This window comes from Cebus imitator, unplaced genomic scaffold, assembly GCF_001604975.1.
Source record: "Cebus imitator isolate Cc_AM_T3 unplaced genomic scaffold, Cebus_imitator-1.0 Scaffold229, whole genome shotgun sequence".
Taxonomy (NCBI): Eukaryota; Metazoa; Chordata; class Mammalia; order Primates; family Cebidae; genus Cebus; species Cebus imitator.
Window position 1 is genome coordinate 2,268,060 of NW_016107544.1, and position 12,461 is coordinate 2,280,520.

Sequence of the window (12,461 nt, forward strand, 5' to 3'; positions counted from 1 at the left end):
AAAAAAAAAAAAAAAGTCATTGGAATCATGAAGAGCCAGGGAAGCTGCTATCTTTCCAAACATTTTTGTACTTCCTCTTTTGGATGGCTTTCATAGCCAGATTTGAATACATGTAAGACTGTCATCTTCAACCCAAAGTGAAATTGCTTACCTGCCTTTCCACTTGATTCACCAATTGGTATTCAAGAAATCGATTTTCAAAAAAATCAAATTTACTCCTAAAGGGCAGAGGTTAAAAACAGTTTAAAAAATTACATCCTGATTTTGTGTCAATATAGATACTTGAATGAGTATTCTACTGGCTCTGAAGGCAAGCCCAAGGAGAAGTTCCAAATCATTTTACCTTGGGCGCAGTGGTTCCTGCTGATAAACCCCGCATTTTTGGGGTGTGGGAGAGGGGGGGATCACGAGGTCAAGAGATCGAGACCATCCTGGTCAACATGGTGAAACCCCGTAAAAAAAAAAAATGCTGGGCATGGTGGTGCATGCCTGTAGCCTCAGCTACTTGGGAGGCTGAGGTGGGAGGATTGCTTGAGCTCAAAAAGGTTGAGGCTGCAGTGAGCTAGCATCATGCTACTATACTCAAGCCTGGGCAACAGAGCCAGATCCTGGCTCAAAAAACAAAAACAGAAACAGAAATGAAAACAAAACATTTTGGACCACAGGATCATCATTGGAAGGGGCAAATAGATTCTCCAGGTAATTTCTTTGACAGAGAGAGCCATCATTGGAACATTTGGTTATCTGGTACGTTTGAATTAATGTATACACCCGCAGCTCTCATCTTTACAATATAGGGTAACTGTCAGAGTTAGTGAGGTGTTTGTCATCCCCTCTCTAGGTGGAGCCAGAGCATGTGATGGGAGCACCGGGCCTGAGCTGCAGCATAAGTTTCCTCTTATTTTCAACCTGGAAGATGATATCGCGGAAGCTGTGCCTCTAGAAAGAGGTGGTGCAGAGTACCAGGCTGTGCTGCCCGAGATCAGAAAGGTTCTTGCAGACGTCCTTCAAGACATTGCCAATGACAACATCTCCAAAGCAGATTACACTCAAGACCCTTCAGTAACGCCCTGCTGTAATCCCTACCATATTGCCTGCCGCTGCCAAGCCACGTAACAGACCAATTTTCATTCCATAAGGAGGAATATCTGGAAGCTCGACAGGCAAGTTTGCTTCCCATTTTTACCCTCTTTACAAACACACACTTTAGTTTCGTCTTGGAATTTAGTTTTGCATGTGCCACCTTACGTATCCCTTCAGTATCGTGTCCCTCCTCCACGCCAGCCTGAGAGAGCAGCTGAGCCGCACTGGCTCTGAGCAGGGAGTGTACCCTAATGGGAAGCACACAGGCTTTGGAGTCAGGCCCAGGTGCCAGCTCCAGCTTTTGAACTTGGGCAATTATTTAACCTAACTTACAAGTTCATTTCGAGAGTTAAATAAAGGCATATGTGAAAATGCCTGGTGTGTTACCTGACATAGAGCAGATATTCAATACATTTCAGTTTCCTTGTTTCTCTGGTCGTTTTGGCATGAATCCATTCTAATTAGTATCTGGGACAGAGCTTCTCTATTTTTTTATCCTTCTGCAAACCAGTGTACTCACTGGTTTCCATCTTTAATATGCAAACAAATCACCTGGGATCTTATAAGAATCCAGATTCTGTCTTAGTAGGTCTCAAGTGGAGCCTGAGATCTTAGATTTCTAGCAAACAATGACTTGAAGAGCACAGATTCAGACCAGACAAAGTTAGGTCTTTTTCTAGATCTCAGAGCAGACGAGTCCATGGATAAGTCTGTGGCCTGATCTGCTTCCTCTCCTAAGGGTGAAATTATTGCATTTAAAAGATGTTAAAGAGTTCTTCCTGACCCCTAAAACCACAAGGAAGTAAAATAAAATGTAAAAACCTCAAAAATGCATTGCCATGATTTTATTATTAGTGTCCAAAATGGGACTCCCAAGTAATAAATGATTTATTCCAGTCACAGCAAAATAAAGACTTTGCCTGGCTAAAATAGTCTCTCTAAGTATGTAGTATACAGGAAATACAATTCAAAGATATGTTCCTATAAGTACATTTTTTTACACGGCATATATTTAAAAAGGAGGCCCCTTTTAATATAAAATTCCGGTTATATACCAATATGGTTAATCAGCTTTATACTATGGTTGGAACATATTTTAAATAGCATAACGTGTGTACAATGTCTCCCATGCCCACTGGCAACCAGGGTTGCGGGAAGCTTGGTGAGGAGTTAACCACGTCCTGTGGTTTAAGCAGTGTAGCACCGGGATTCCTGCCCCCCTTTCTGCTCACACAATTGCACTCCATTCTTCCACCTTCCTTGTTTTCTCCAAAACCACCTGATAGGGGATGTCCTGATTTCTGAGGTGTGCTTCTCATCATGACTGCTTCGTTTTGCCCTTCTGATTTCCACGGCACAAGATTATCTACCAAAATCAAAACAGAATGGCCTTACCTTCTCAGAAAGAGGCTGGTAGGCAGGTGCATTATCAACAGGTCTGTGCCCATGTCAGGTGGGCAGGGGGGAGGCTGGGCACAGCCAAGTTTTTCTGTCTGACCTCGCTCATGGCCACAGAACACTCACGCAGCTTCTTTAGGTTTAGACAAGTATGACACAGTTCTAGAAAATACTGACTGTATAAAAATGTGTGTGTATATTTATATGTATAAATTTTTTAAAGGCTCATCTTACTTGTAAACATGGACTGCTCGATCACTATTAAAAAGTCAGTTTAGGCTGGGCATGGTGGCTCATGCCTGTAATCCCAGCACTTTGGGAGGCCAAGACAGGCGGAACGCGAGGTCAAGAGATAGAGACCATCCTGGCCAACATGGTGAAACCCCATCTACTACTAAAAATACAAAAATTAGCCAGGCATGGCAGTGCAAGCCTATGGTCCCAGATACTTAGGAGGCTGAGGGAGGAGAATTGCTTGAACCTGGAACCTGGGAGGTGGAGGTTGCAGTGAGCTGAGATCATGTCACTGTACTCCAGGCTGGAGACAGAGTGAGGCTCCACCTCAAAAANAAAAAAAAAAAAAAAAAAAAAGGTCAAGCTCATGCGTGTAATCACAGCACTTTAGGAGGCTGAAGTCGGCAGATCACCTGAGGTCAGGAGTTTGAGATCAGCCTGGCCAACATAGTGAAACCATGTCTCTACTAAAAATACAAAAATTAGCTGGGCATGGTGGCATGCCTGCAATCCCAGCTACTTGGGAAGCTAAGACCGGAGAATCACTTGAAGCTGGGAGGTGGAGGTTGCAGTGAGCAGAGATTGTGCCAACACATTCCAGCCTGAGGGACAGAGTGAGACTCTGTCTAAAAAAACCCCGAAAAACTCAGTTTATACCCTGGGGCCTTATTTTCTTACTCTTGCTCACAAGATTGGGACTAGTCTCACAAAATACACAGACTTGTACAGGTTGGCTTGTTCCTGAAACAAAAGCTTCTCATCCTTCTGAATGTAACAGCTTTCTAAGGTACCAGAAATGATCAGGTCTCTTTTCTTTCATTGCTCTCAGAGCAAAAGTAAATCCCAAGAAGGCAAGCGTGAACCTATGCAGGGAAATGTCAGTGTATGTTCTAAAAAGATCACTAGTGATGACAACGATTCTCCTGCCTCAGCTTCCCGAGTACCTGGGATTACAGGTGCATACCACCATGCCCTGCCAATTTTTTGTATCTTTAGTAGAGATGGAGTTTCACCATGTTGGCCAGGCTGATCTCAAACTCCTGACCTCGTGATCCGCCTGCCTCAGCCTCCTAAAGTGCTGGGATTACAGGCGTGAGCCACCGTGCCTGACCTGGCCTACATTCTTAAGGCAGTGGCATGACAATTCAGAGTAAAGACACAAAGAGGAAGTTCTCCAGTATCCCTCATTGAACATTTCTGTCAATTCAAGCATGACTGAGATGGTCCATGTTGACAGAGCACCGTAGGAGCACACCTGCCTCTGGTCCTTACGTGGTGAGATGGAGAAGCCTGCCTGCTACCATCTACCTGAGGCTGGAGGGCAGGCTTTGGGGTTGGTGGCTGCCATGACACCCAGCCCTGCACACAGTGGCTGCCCAACACTCACGAGGATCTAAGGGACCTTTTTTGGTGACCACTCACTGGCAGGAAGTATTTCTTGTGTATAAATAAGAATTCCTCATGCAGTTTCAGCCAGCTTTCACTCATTTGGTCCATAGGAGGGATAATAAACAACTGTCTGATGCCCAGCTTCCTGGCACCGCATGGGCACACAGGCCTCAGGGCAAACTTTCACACTAGTTCTTCAATTAAGCACCTCCCCTTTTCCTTTTTACCCCAAACAGATGATCTGCACAAGGTACCTATTGTTTTATACAGGTTTTCTTTGGCAAGGGACTACCTCCTAACTGCCAATATCCAAAGTGCCCCCATTCTGTAAATATAAGAGGTTGCAGGGTTTGCTGTGATTACAATTAAGAATCTAATAATCTTTTATAGTAGTCACAGACTTTTACCAAAGTTTGTGAAACGGAACCTAGTGAGTGTCTGGATGCTCTAAACCCTGACGGAGTAGAATAGTCACATTTGTCCCCACAGTGTCTGACCTAGAGTGCCCTGGTTCCTGGAAGACTCAACTTCAAGTAAATAACCACTGCCTTTTGAGGGTACAGAAAAAAATCCCTTTAAGGCCAGCTGGGGCCATGAGAACCCAAAGGCAAAACAACTGGTTAATAGTTAGGAAGCATGCCAACAGATGTTTTGAAGTTTATAATTAGTGTGTGTGTGTGTGTGTGTGTGTGTATATATATATATATATATATATAATTATTATATTTTTTGTGATGGAGTCTCGCTCTGTTGCCCAGGCTGGAGTGCAGTGGCACAATCTTGGCTCACTGTAATCTCTGCCTCCCAGGTTCAAGCGATTCTCCTGTCTCAGCCTCCCGAGTAGCTGGGACTACTGGCGCGTACCACCAAGCCCGACTGATTTTTTGTATTTTTAGTAGAGACGGGGTTTCACCACATCAGCCAGAATGGTCTCGATCTCCTGATCTCATGATCCTGCCTTGGCCTTCCAAAGTGCTGGGATTACAGGCGTGAGCCACCGCACCCAGCCTATAATTAGTATTTTTAAGAACAACTGCTCTCTGCCACTACAATAGAAACTTCACTTGCCGGCCATGTCTCTGATGACCTGCCTATTGAAAGCCAGAAATGTAAAAGCAACGATCCACAGAGCCAATGTGGGAAATCACAAACACCTCCCTCTGTGCAGGGCCCCCGCGGCAGCTTTGTTTCCTAAGCCAAATGTGCTCACTAGATGGTTCCATAGATCTGTGGGAGAAAGAAGCAAGACCTGCATTCCATCCTTTTACAATTGGAATCTTAACTGACACAAAACAGTGATCAGGAGATATTTCCATAACTAAGCCTCATGGGCATTGCTTCAGTGCCCAAATGGCGACTCCTCTCTGGCTGTAGGAGTTGAAGCTTCACGTCTTGGCCCAAACACTACTTCCAGCTAGGCGTGGTGGCTCATGCCTGTAATCCCAGCAGGCTGAGATTACAGGAGGCCTGCTGTGATTACAGGAGGCCAAGGCAGGTGGATCATTTGAGGTCAGGAGTTCGAGACCAGCATGACCAACATGGTGAAAATCCGTCTCTACTAAAAATACAAAATATTAGTTGGTTGTGGTGGTGCACGCCTATAGTCCCAGTTACTCTGGAGGCTGAGGCAGGGCAATCGCTTGAACCCAGGAGGTGGAGGTTGCAGTGAGCTGAGATCATACCACTGCACTCCAGCCTGGGTGACAGAGCAAGACTCCATCTCAAAAACAAAACAAAACAAATCACTACTTCTATCTTGAAATGATTTCAGGTTGACTATCAGGGATGCTTTCTGACGGAAGCTCCCAAGGGCAGTCTGTATGTTCGTTCAGATGGGAGCTTGGAGAATTAGAAGTTAAGGAAGCCCTGGCAGCCACCCAGGAGAGAATCTTTTTAGTTGCAGGTGCTGGAAGAAGCCACGCCCAGCACCCAGCCAGCCCCAAAGGTCCTAACTGTGAGAACAGCCTGAGCATGTTGCTGGGAAACTCAGCTAAAGGTGCTCAGGTAATCTCCTGCCCTGCACCTCCCACCTTTCACAGAGCACACAATTGTTTTTCTTTTCTTTTCTTTTCTTTTCTTTTTGAGATAGGGTCTCATTCTTTCACCCAGGCTGGAGTGCAGTGGCACGATTATAGTTCACTGTAGCCTCGGCCTCCCAGGCTCAGGTGTTCCTACCATTTCAGCCTCCTGAGTAGCTGGGACTACAAACACACGCCACCATGCCAGCTAACTTGCTTTTTTTCTTTTCTTGGTGGAGATGGGGTTTTGCCATGTTGTCCAGGCTGGTATCTAACTCCTGCCTGGGCTCAAGCAATCCTCCAGCCTTGGCCTCCCAAAGTGCTGGGATTACAGGCATGAGCCACTGCGCCCAGCCAGTTGTCTTTCTTTCTTTCCTTTTCTTTTTTTTTTTTTTGAGACAGAATTTCGCTCATGTTGCCCAAGGTGGAGTGCAGTGGCATGATCTTGGCTCACTGCAACCTCCACCTCCTAGATTCAATCAATTCTTCTACCTCAGCCTCCCAAGTAGCTGGGACCATAGTACTATAGGCACGTGCCACCACACCTGGCCAATTTTTGTATTTTTAGTGGAGATGGGGGTTTCCATATTGGCCAGGCTGTTCTCGAACTCCTGACCTCATAATCTGCCTGCCTCGGCCTCTCAAAGTGCTAGGATTACAGGTGTGAACCAGGGTGCCCGGCCCCCCGGCCAGTTGTTTCTTAATGAGTGTCTGCGGCTGCTGGAGAGGCGCAGGTCTGCCCAGCCAGAGCTGCAGGTAAGTGAGGGTCAAGCTCGCCCACAGAGTGCAGCAGCTCAGCTCAGAGTCCTGAACACACAGCCCAGCCCTCTGAAACCATCCCCTCCAGCACAAGGAAGGCAGCATTCTGCAAAAGCATCCATAGGAGCCTCAGGAAAATAAGTGTTACACAAGGCACATGTTCCTACCTACCAGGCAGCAAAGACAGTGCTACAGAAGCAAAGGAAGTAATCCCAGGCCTCTGGCTGGAGGGAGGCCACCAAGAGTCCCTGGATTAGTATTCAGTGACTCTAATGCTGTCAGGGTTTAGCTTGGCACCTAAAGGCTAGTCTGCAGGATTTGAAGCACACAGTACAACAAACATCTTACGGTTTTCTGAATACTAGAGCAGAGGATTAGTTGTTACAGACTAGAAAACAGGGAAAGGGACTCCGCCTCTCGTATGAGGCTAGCGTTTCCTTCTCATCACACAGACTGAACCACCCGGTTACGGGTTCCTAATGCTCACAGGAGGGAATTCATTCTCATCATCAAGACACACTGGTCCCGTCGCAAACTCATGTTCAGGAATAACTTCTCCTCGCAGCGCCCCGCCGTCCTCGGAGTAACCTGGAAACCAAGAAAGAGACATGAAACAAGCCCTGGGATCTGCTTTTATGCCATGACCTGGCAGGGCAGGGGACTCATATAAAGGGGCAGAGGAAGCAGGGAGGCTGTCTGTTTTTCCCCTGGAGGGACTGTGCCTAGGACAAGTCACAATCCTCACACCTGCCATCTTTAAACTTGACCGGCTTTTCCACTTTGGATGCCCAAAACATCCCACCTCTTTGAATTTCTTTTTTTGGTGGGGAGGGTCTCATTATGTTGCCCAGGCTGGTCTCGAACTCCTGGGCTTAAAGGATCCTCCTGCCTCAGCTTCCCAAGTGGCTGGGACTACAGGCTCGTTGGAATTTTTAGTTTAGTTTTTATTTTTATTTTCTGAGACAGAGTCTCACTCTGTCATCCAGGCTGGAGTGCAGTGGTGTGATCTCAGCTCACTGTAATCTCCGCCTCCCTGGTTCAAGCTATTCTCCTACCTTAGCCTCCTGAGTACTGGGATTACAGGTGTGTTGCAACATGCCTAGCTATTTTTTTCTTTCCTTTTTTTTTTTTTTTTAAGTAGAGACGGGGTTTCACCATGTTGGCCAGCCTGTTCTCAAACTCCTGACTTCAAGTGATCAGCCTGCCTCAGTCTCCCTAAGTGCTGGGATTACAGGCATGAGCCACTGTGCCCAGCCTCATTGGAATTTTTGAAGAGGCAAAGGGTTAACACCACTTGTTAGGAAAAAGATGATCTTGTGTGATGCCTTGCTAGGTTAAGGGTCCCAAGTCTGAAACTATTACCATGGCCTCACCTGTGAGGAAATGAAAAAGTCAAGGAGAGCGCTCCACCCCCAGGTCACAGTGAAGGGAGAAGGAGAGCGGAGTCACTGTTGGAGACGCTCCCCTGTTGGCCCCGTCTCCACCCACCTGGCACCGTAGAGGCTGAAGATGCACTTGGTCTGGCTACAGTTGCTGCGTAAGACTGAGGTAAGGAAGGTCTGAGGTCATTTTCTTTATTCTCTTCTGTTGTTCCTGAGCCAAACAAGCTGCTTGTGACAAGAGGGGGTGAAAGAAAAAAGAAATCATCATATATCTAGGATACTTTCCAAAGGAAAAGCATGAGGAAGCTTGGGCTCAGCTCTGTGGGTTGGTTGGTTGGTTATTTATTTATTTATTTGAGACGGAGTTTCGCTCTTGTTGCTCAGGCTGGAGTGTAATAGCACAATCTTGGCTCACTGCAACCTCTACCTCCCGGGTTCAAGTGATTTTCCTGCCTCAGCCTCCCGAGTAGCTGGGATTACAGGTATGCACCACCATGCCCGGCTAATTTTATATTTTTAGTAGAGACAAGGTTTCTCCATGCTGGTCAGGCTGGTCTCGAACTCCTGACCTCAGGTGATCTGTCTGCCTCAGCCTCCCAAAGTGCTGGGATTACAGGCATGAGCCACCATGCCTGGCTCTGTCACATAGGCTGGAGTGTAGTAGCATGATCTCGGCTCAGTGCAACCTCCACCTCCCAGGTTCAAGCGATTCTCCTGCCTCAGCCTCCTGAGAAGCTGGGACTACAGGCGCCCACCACTGCACCTGGCTAATTTTTTGTATTTTTAGTAGAGATAGGGTTTCACCATGTTGGCCAGGCTGGTCTTGAACTCCCGACCTCAGGTGATCCGCCCACCAACTTTGTGGGTTTAAATTGTGGACCTACCCACATGCTGCTGGGCCAGGATGACCTGAAGTGACCTGAAACCACCAGGAGCAGTCACAAACCTTCAAAATGGCCCCCTTCTCTTATATTGATTAAACAAAGATTGGTCCTCTGCTCTTGCCAGTGCACTCAGGTGAGGACATGTGAGCAAGGAGAGTGACCATGGGTGAGGGGCAGTGGCAGCTTGTGCCCTGGCCACAGCAAGAGAGCTCAGTCTGTGCTTGTTCACAGAAGGCATGAGCACTTTTCATTTGTTTTTTCTTTTCTTTTCTTTTTTGAGACAGGGTCTCACTCTATCGCCCGGGCTGCAGTGTGATAGCGTGATCCCAGCTCACGGTAGCCTCGACCTTCCCGGGCTCAGGTGATCCTCCCACCTCTGCCTCCCGAGTAGCTGGGACTGCAAGGCAGGTGCAACCACACCCGGCTAATTTAGACATATATATTTTTTGTAAGGATGGGGTTTCACCATGTTGCTCAAGCTGGTCTCCAACTCCTGGGCTCAAGCCATCCTCCCTCCTTGGCCTCCCAAAGTATTGGGATTACAGGTATGAGTCAAGGTGCCTGGTAGAGCACTTTTCAATTCAATGCAGGGAACAATTTTTTTTTTTTTTTTTTTGAGAAAGGGTCTCACTCTGTTGCCCAGGCTGGAGTGCAGTGGTGTGATCATGGTTCACTACAGCTTCCACCTCTCCAGGCTCAGGTGATCCTCCAACCTTAGCCTCCCGAGTAGCTAGGACTACATATGTGTGCCACCACACCCGGCTAATTTTTCTATTTGTTTTTGGTAGAGATGGCATTTCACCATGTTGCCCAGGCTGGTTTTGAACTCCTGGACTCAAGCCATCTGCCCGCCTCAGCTTCCCAAACTGCTGGGATTACAGGTGTGAGCCACCACGCCTGGTGGCAGCAAATATTTCTGAACACCCACTATGAGCTCGGGGCTACGTGAGGAAGACAGGCCGAGGGGGAGGCCGTCTCGTGTGTTATTAATCGTGGCACTTTTCCAGATGATTACCACAGGCCAAGGGTGCCTGACACAGAGCCCAGGGCAGAGCAGGTGCCCGCTAGGTTTGCCACTGAGACTGCCAGTGAGGAACATATCAGAGCAAGGGCACTGAAGCTTGTTGTTGTTCTTGGCAAAGAGACAACTCTACATAACCAACACTCAAAAGGCTGTCTTTTGAAAAGCAGTATCTTCACCTGTGGGTTTTGATTAAGACACACTCTCCTCCATCCTGAGGATCCAAATTATAGATATAAAGGTGTCCGTCAGATGATGCAACTAGCAGCCGTGGCAACTTCTGGATCCTAGGGGCCAAGGAAAACATAAACTGTGATGACAACGAATGTGGGTGACAGATTCGCTTCCAATGACGAAGTCCCCCTCACCCTAGCTGTCACTCGATTCTGCCTTTGACAAACCCTTAGCCCGCTGATCGGGTCTGGGCTTCTGGCTATTCCTTTGCATTCTGGCCTCGGGATCTACTTTCAGGATTATTTCTTGTCTTCGAATGTCATAGTGTGGATGAGGCAAACGAGCGTAGATGCTGCGACCCTGTGAACAGCTGTAGCTAGCAAACACATCAGCTCCCGACATGGGGCGCAGTCTCCCTCTGATGTGTCTCAGCCCTCAACCGAGACAGAGGCGGGGGAAATGGATGATTGGCTCACTGTCTTTGCTGGTTAGTTTTGTGAAATTTTAAAAATGTTCAACTTTTGAGTAAACTCCTTTAAACTTCTTAAAACATCTGTCAGCCCCATAGGTGTCTGAACCTAGAAAACAGACCTGGAGGCTTTTTACATAATTCCATAAAAATAAGAATTGTTTTTTAGGACAGTGTAGTTATAACCAGAAGGTTAAAATTCCCATGCCAACTTCTAGCTGCCCCCTGAGAATCCATATTGAAGTCAGATAGGAAAAGCAGAGGTTTGATTCCATTGCCCCTTCCTTTGGGGCAAGTGGTTTTTTTCTTTTTAGAGACAGAGTCTCACTGTGTCACCCAGGCTGGAGTGCAGTGGCACGATCTCAGCTCACTGCAATCTCCACCTTCTAGGTTCAAGCGATTCTCCTGCCTCAGCCGCCCGAGTAGCTAGGACTGCAGGGGCGCACCACCACACCTGGCTAATTTTTGTATTTTAGTAGAGATGGGATTTCACCATGTTGGCCAGGCTGGTCTCAGACTCCTGACCTCAGGTGATCCGCCTGCCTCGGCCTTCCAGAGCGCTGGGATTACAGGCGTGAGCCACCATGCCCGGTCTGGGGCAAGTTTTTTTTTGTTTTTATTTTTTTTCTTTTCACATTTGGGGATTTTTGTGCTTTGGAAAAATAAACTGATGAAAGCATGGTCTTGTTTAGAGTGGGTGGCGTTGTACGTACGTTGAGAGCGTGCAGATGTTCCTCTGCCCGGAGAAGTTCAAGCGTGCGGTGGCGAAAGCCCTGTCCTGATGCATCATATCTGACACCTGGGTGGGGAGGTAGTTGGTAGCAGCCATGAACATCTTTCCCATGTAGCCACTCCAGGTCGAAGGCTCTTCTGGTCGACTAGGGGAGCAATGCACAGGCAACGATGGGACTGCGCTGTAGGCCCCGCTCACACCCAGTAACTCCACACCCAAGCGCCATTAGCCGCACTCTTACTGCTGCAGGGAGAGACTGTGCCTTAGCATAATGTTCTGCCCACTGAGAACAATCCAGGACCTATTATTCTGGCAATAACTAAAGAGCATCAGGGGCCTGTTTGTTCTTCAGAAGAGCCACTGTCAAGCTGTTAAAAGGTTCCCAATGCTACCACTTTCCCCTATTAAAGAAGGCGGATCTGACGATTAGTCTGATGCTGAGATTTCCAAAAGAGAACTAGGGTAGAGAGTGAGATGGACTTGATATCCCGGTGCCATTAAATAAGCTTGGGACAGAGCTGGGCTCATGGAAGAACAGACAGATCTCAATGTGAAGGCATCCTGAGCCAGACTGAGTGGGCAGCAAACCTCCGGGCAAGACATTTTGGGTGGTGTTTGATGGTAGATAGCCCTGGAGTCACCCAGGTCCCAGCCTGCGTAATGATGATCATGCATAGGGACATGGGAGGTCGCCAGCAGTCATGGAACTTCACCCCAAGGCCTCTGCCAGACAGAGGGGGTGACTGTTCCATTGGTGAGAGACACTCCCCCAGCTCTGCCCCACACAGAGGGTGACACACTGAGGACCAGGGCTGCCATGTGAGTTCCCAGGAGCGGGCGCCTGCTGAGAGGCTGCTTGTCTGCAGGATTGGTCCTGGTGGGAAGCTGACCCTGCAGCTCAGGGCTTCGGAGTCATT

The 12,461-nt window shown here is 47.7% G+C and overlaps 2 protein-coding genes across 9 annotated transcripts in view; one reads left to right on the forward strand and one right to left on the reverse strand.

Annotated features, from left to right (window-relative positions):
- The window catches only part of ARSG (arylsulfatase G), a 154,111-nt gene extending 151,347 nt beyond the window's left edge, over nucleotides 1–2,764 (forward strand). For all 8 annotated transcript variants that reach the window (XM_017497343.2, XM_017497340.2, XM_037727413.1 and 5 more), the window contains one exon: nucleotides 842–2,764. In XM_017497343.2, the coding sequence (XP_017352832.1) occupies nucleotides 842–860 (19 nt within the window). In that variant the 3' untranslated portion in view covers nucleotides 861–2,764. The remainder of the gene's footprint in view (nucleotides 1–841) is intronic.
- WIPI1 (WD repeat domain, phosphoinositide interacting 1) overlaps nucleotides 1,914–12,461 on the reverse strand; it is a 41,457-nt gene continuing 30,909 nt past the window's right edge. The window contains exons 9-13 of the mRNA XM_017497346.1: nucleotides 11,525–11,689; nucleotides 10,348–10,455; nucleotides 8,370–8,488; nucleotides 7,369–7,469; nucleotides 1,914–2,449 (exon numbers count right to left, since the gene is read on the reverse strand). Of these exons, the coding sequence (XP_017352835.1) occupies nucleotides 2,402–2,449; nucleotides 7,369–7,469; nucleotides 8,370–8,488; nucleotides 10,348–10,455; nucleotides 11,525–11,689 (541 nt within the window). The 3' untranslated portion in view covers nucleotides 1,914–2,401. The remainder of the gene's footprint in view (nucleotides 2,450–7,368; nucleotides 7,470–8,369; nucleotides 8,489–10,347; nucleotides 10,456–11,524; nucleotides 11,690–12,461) is intronic.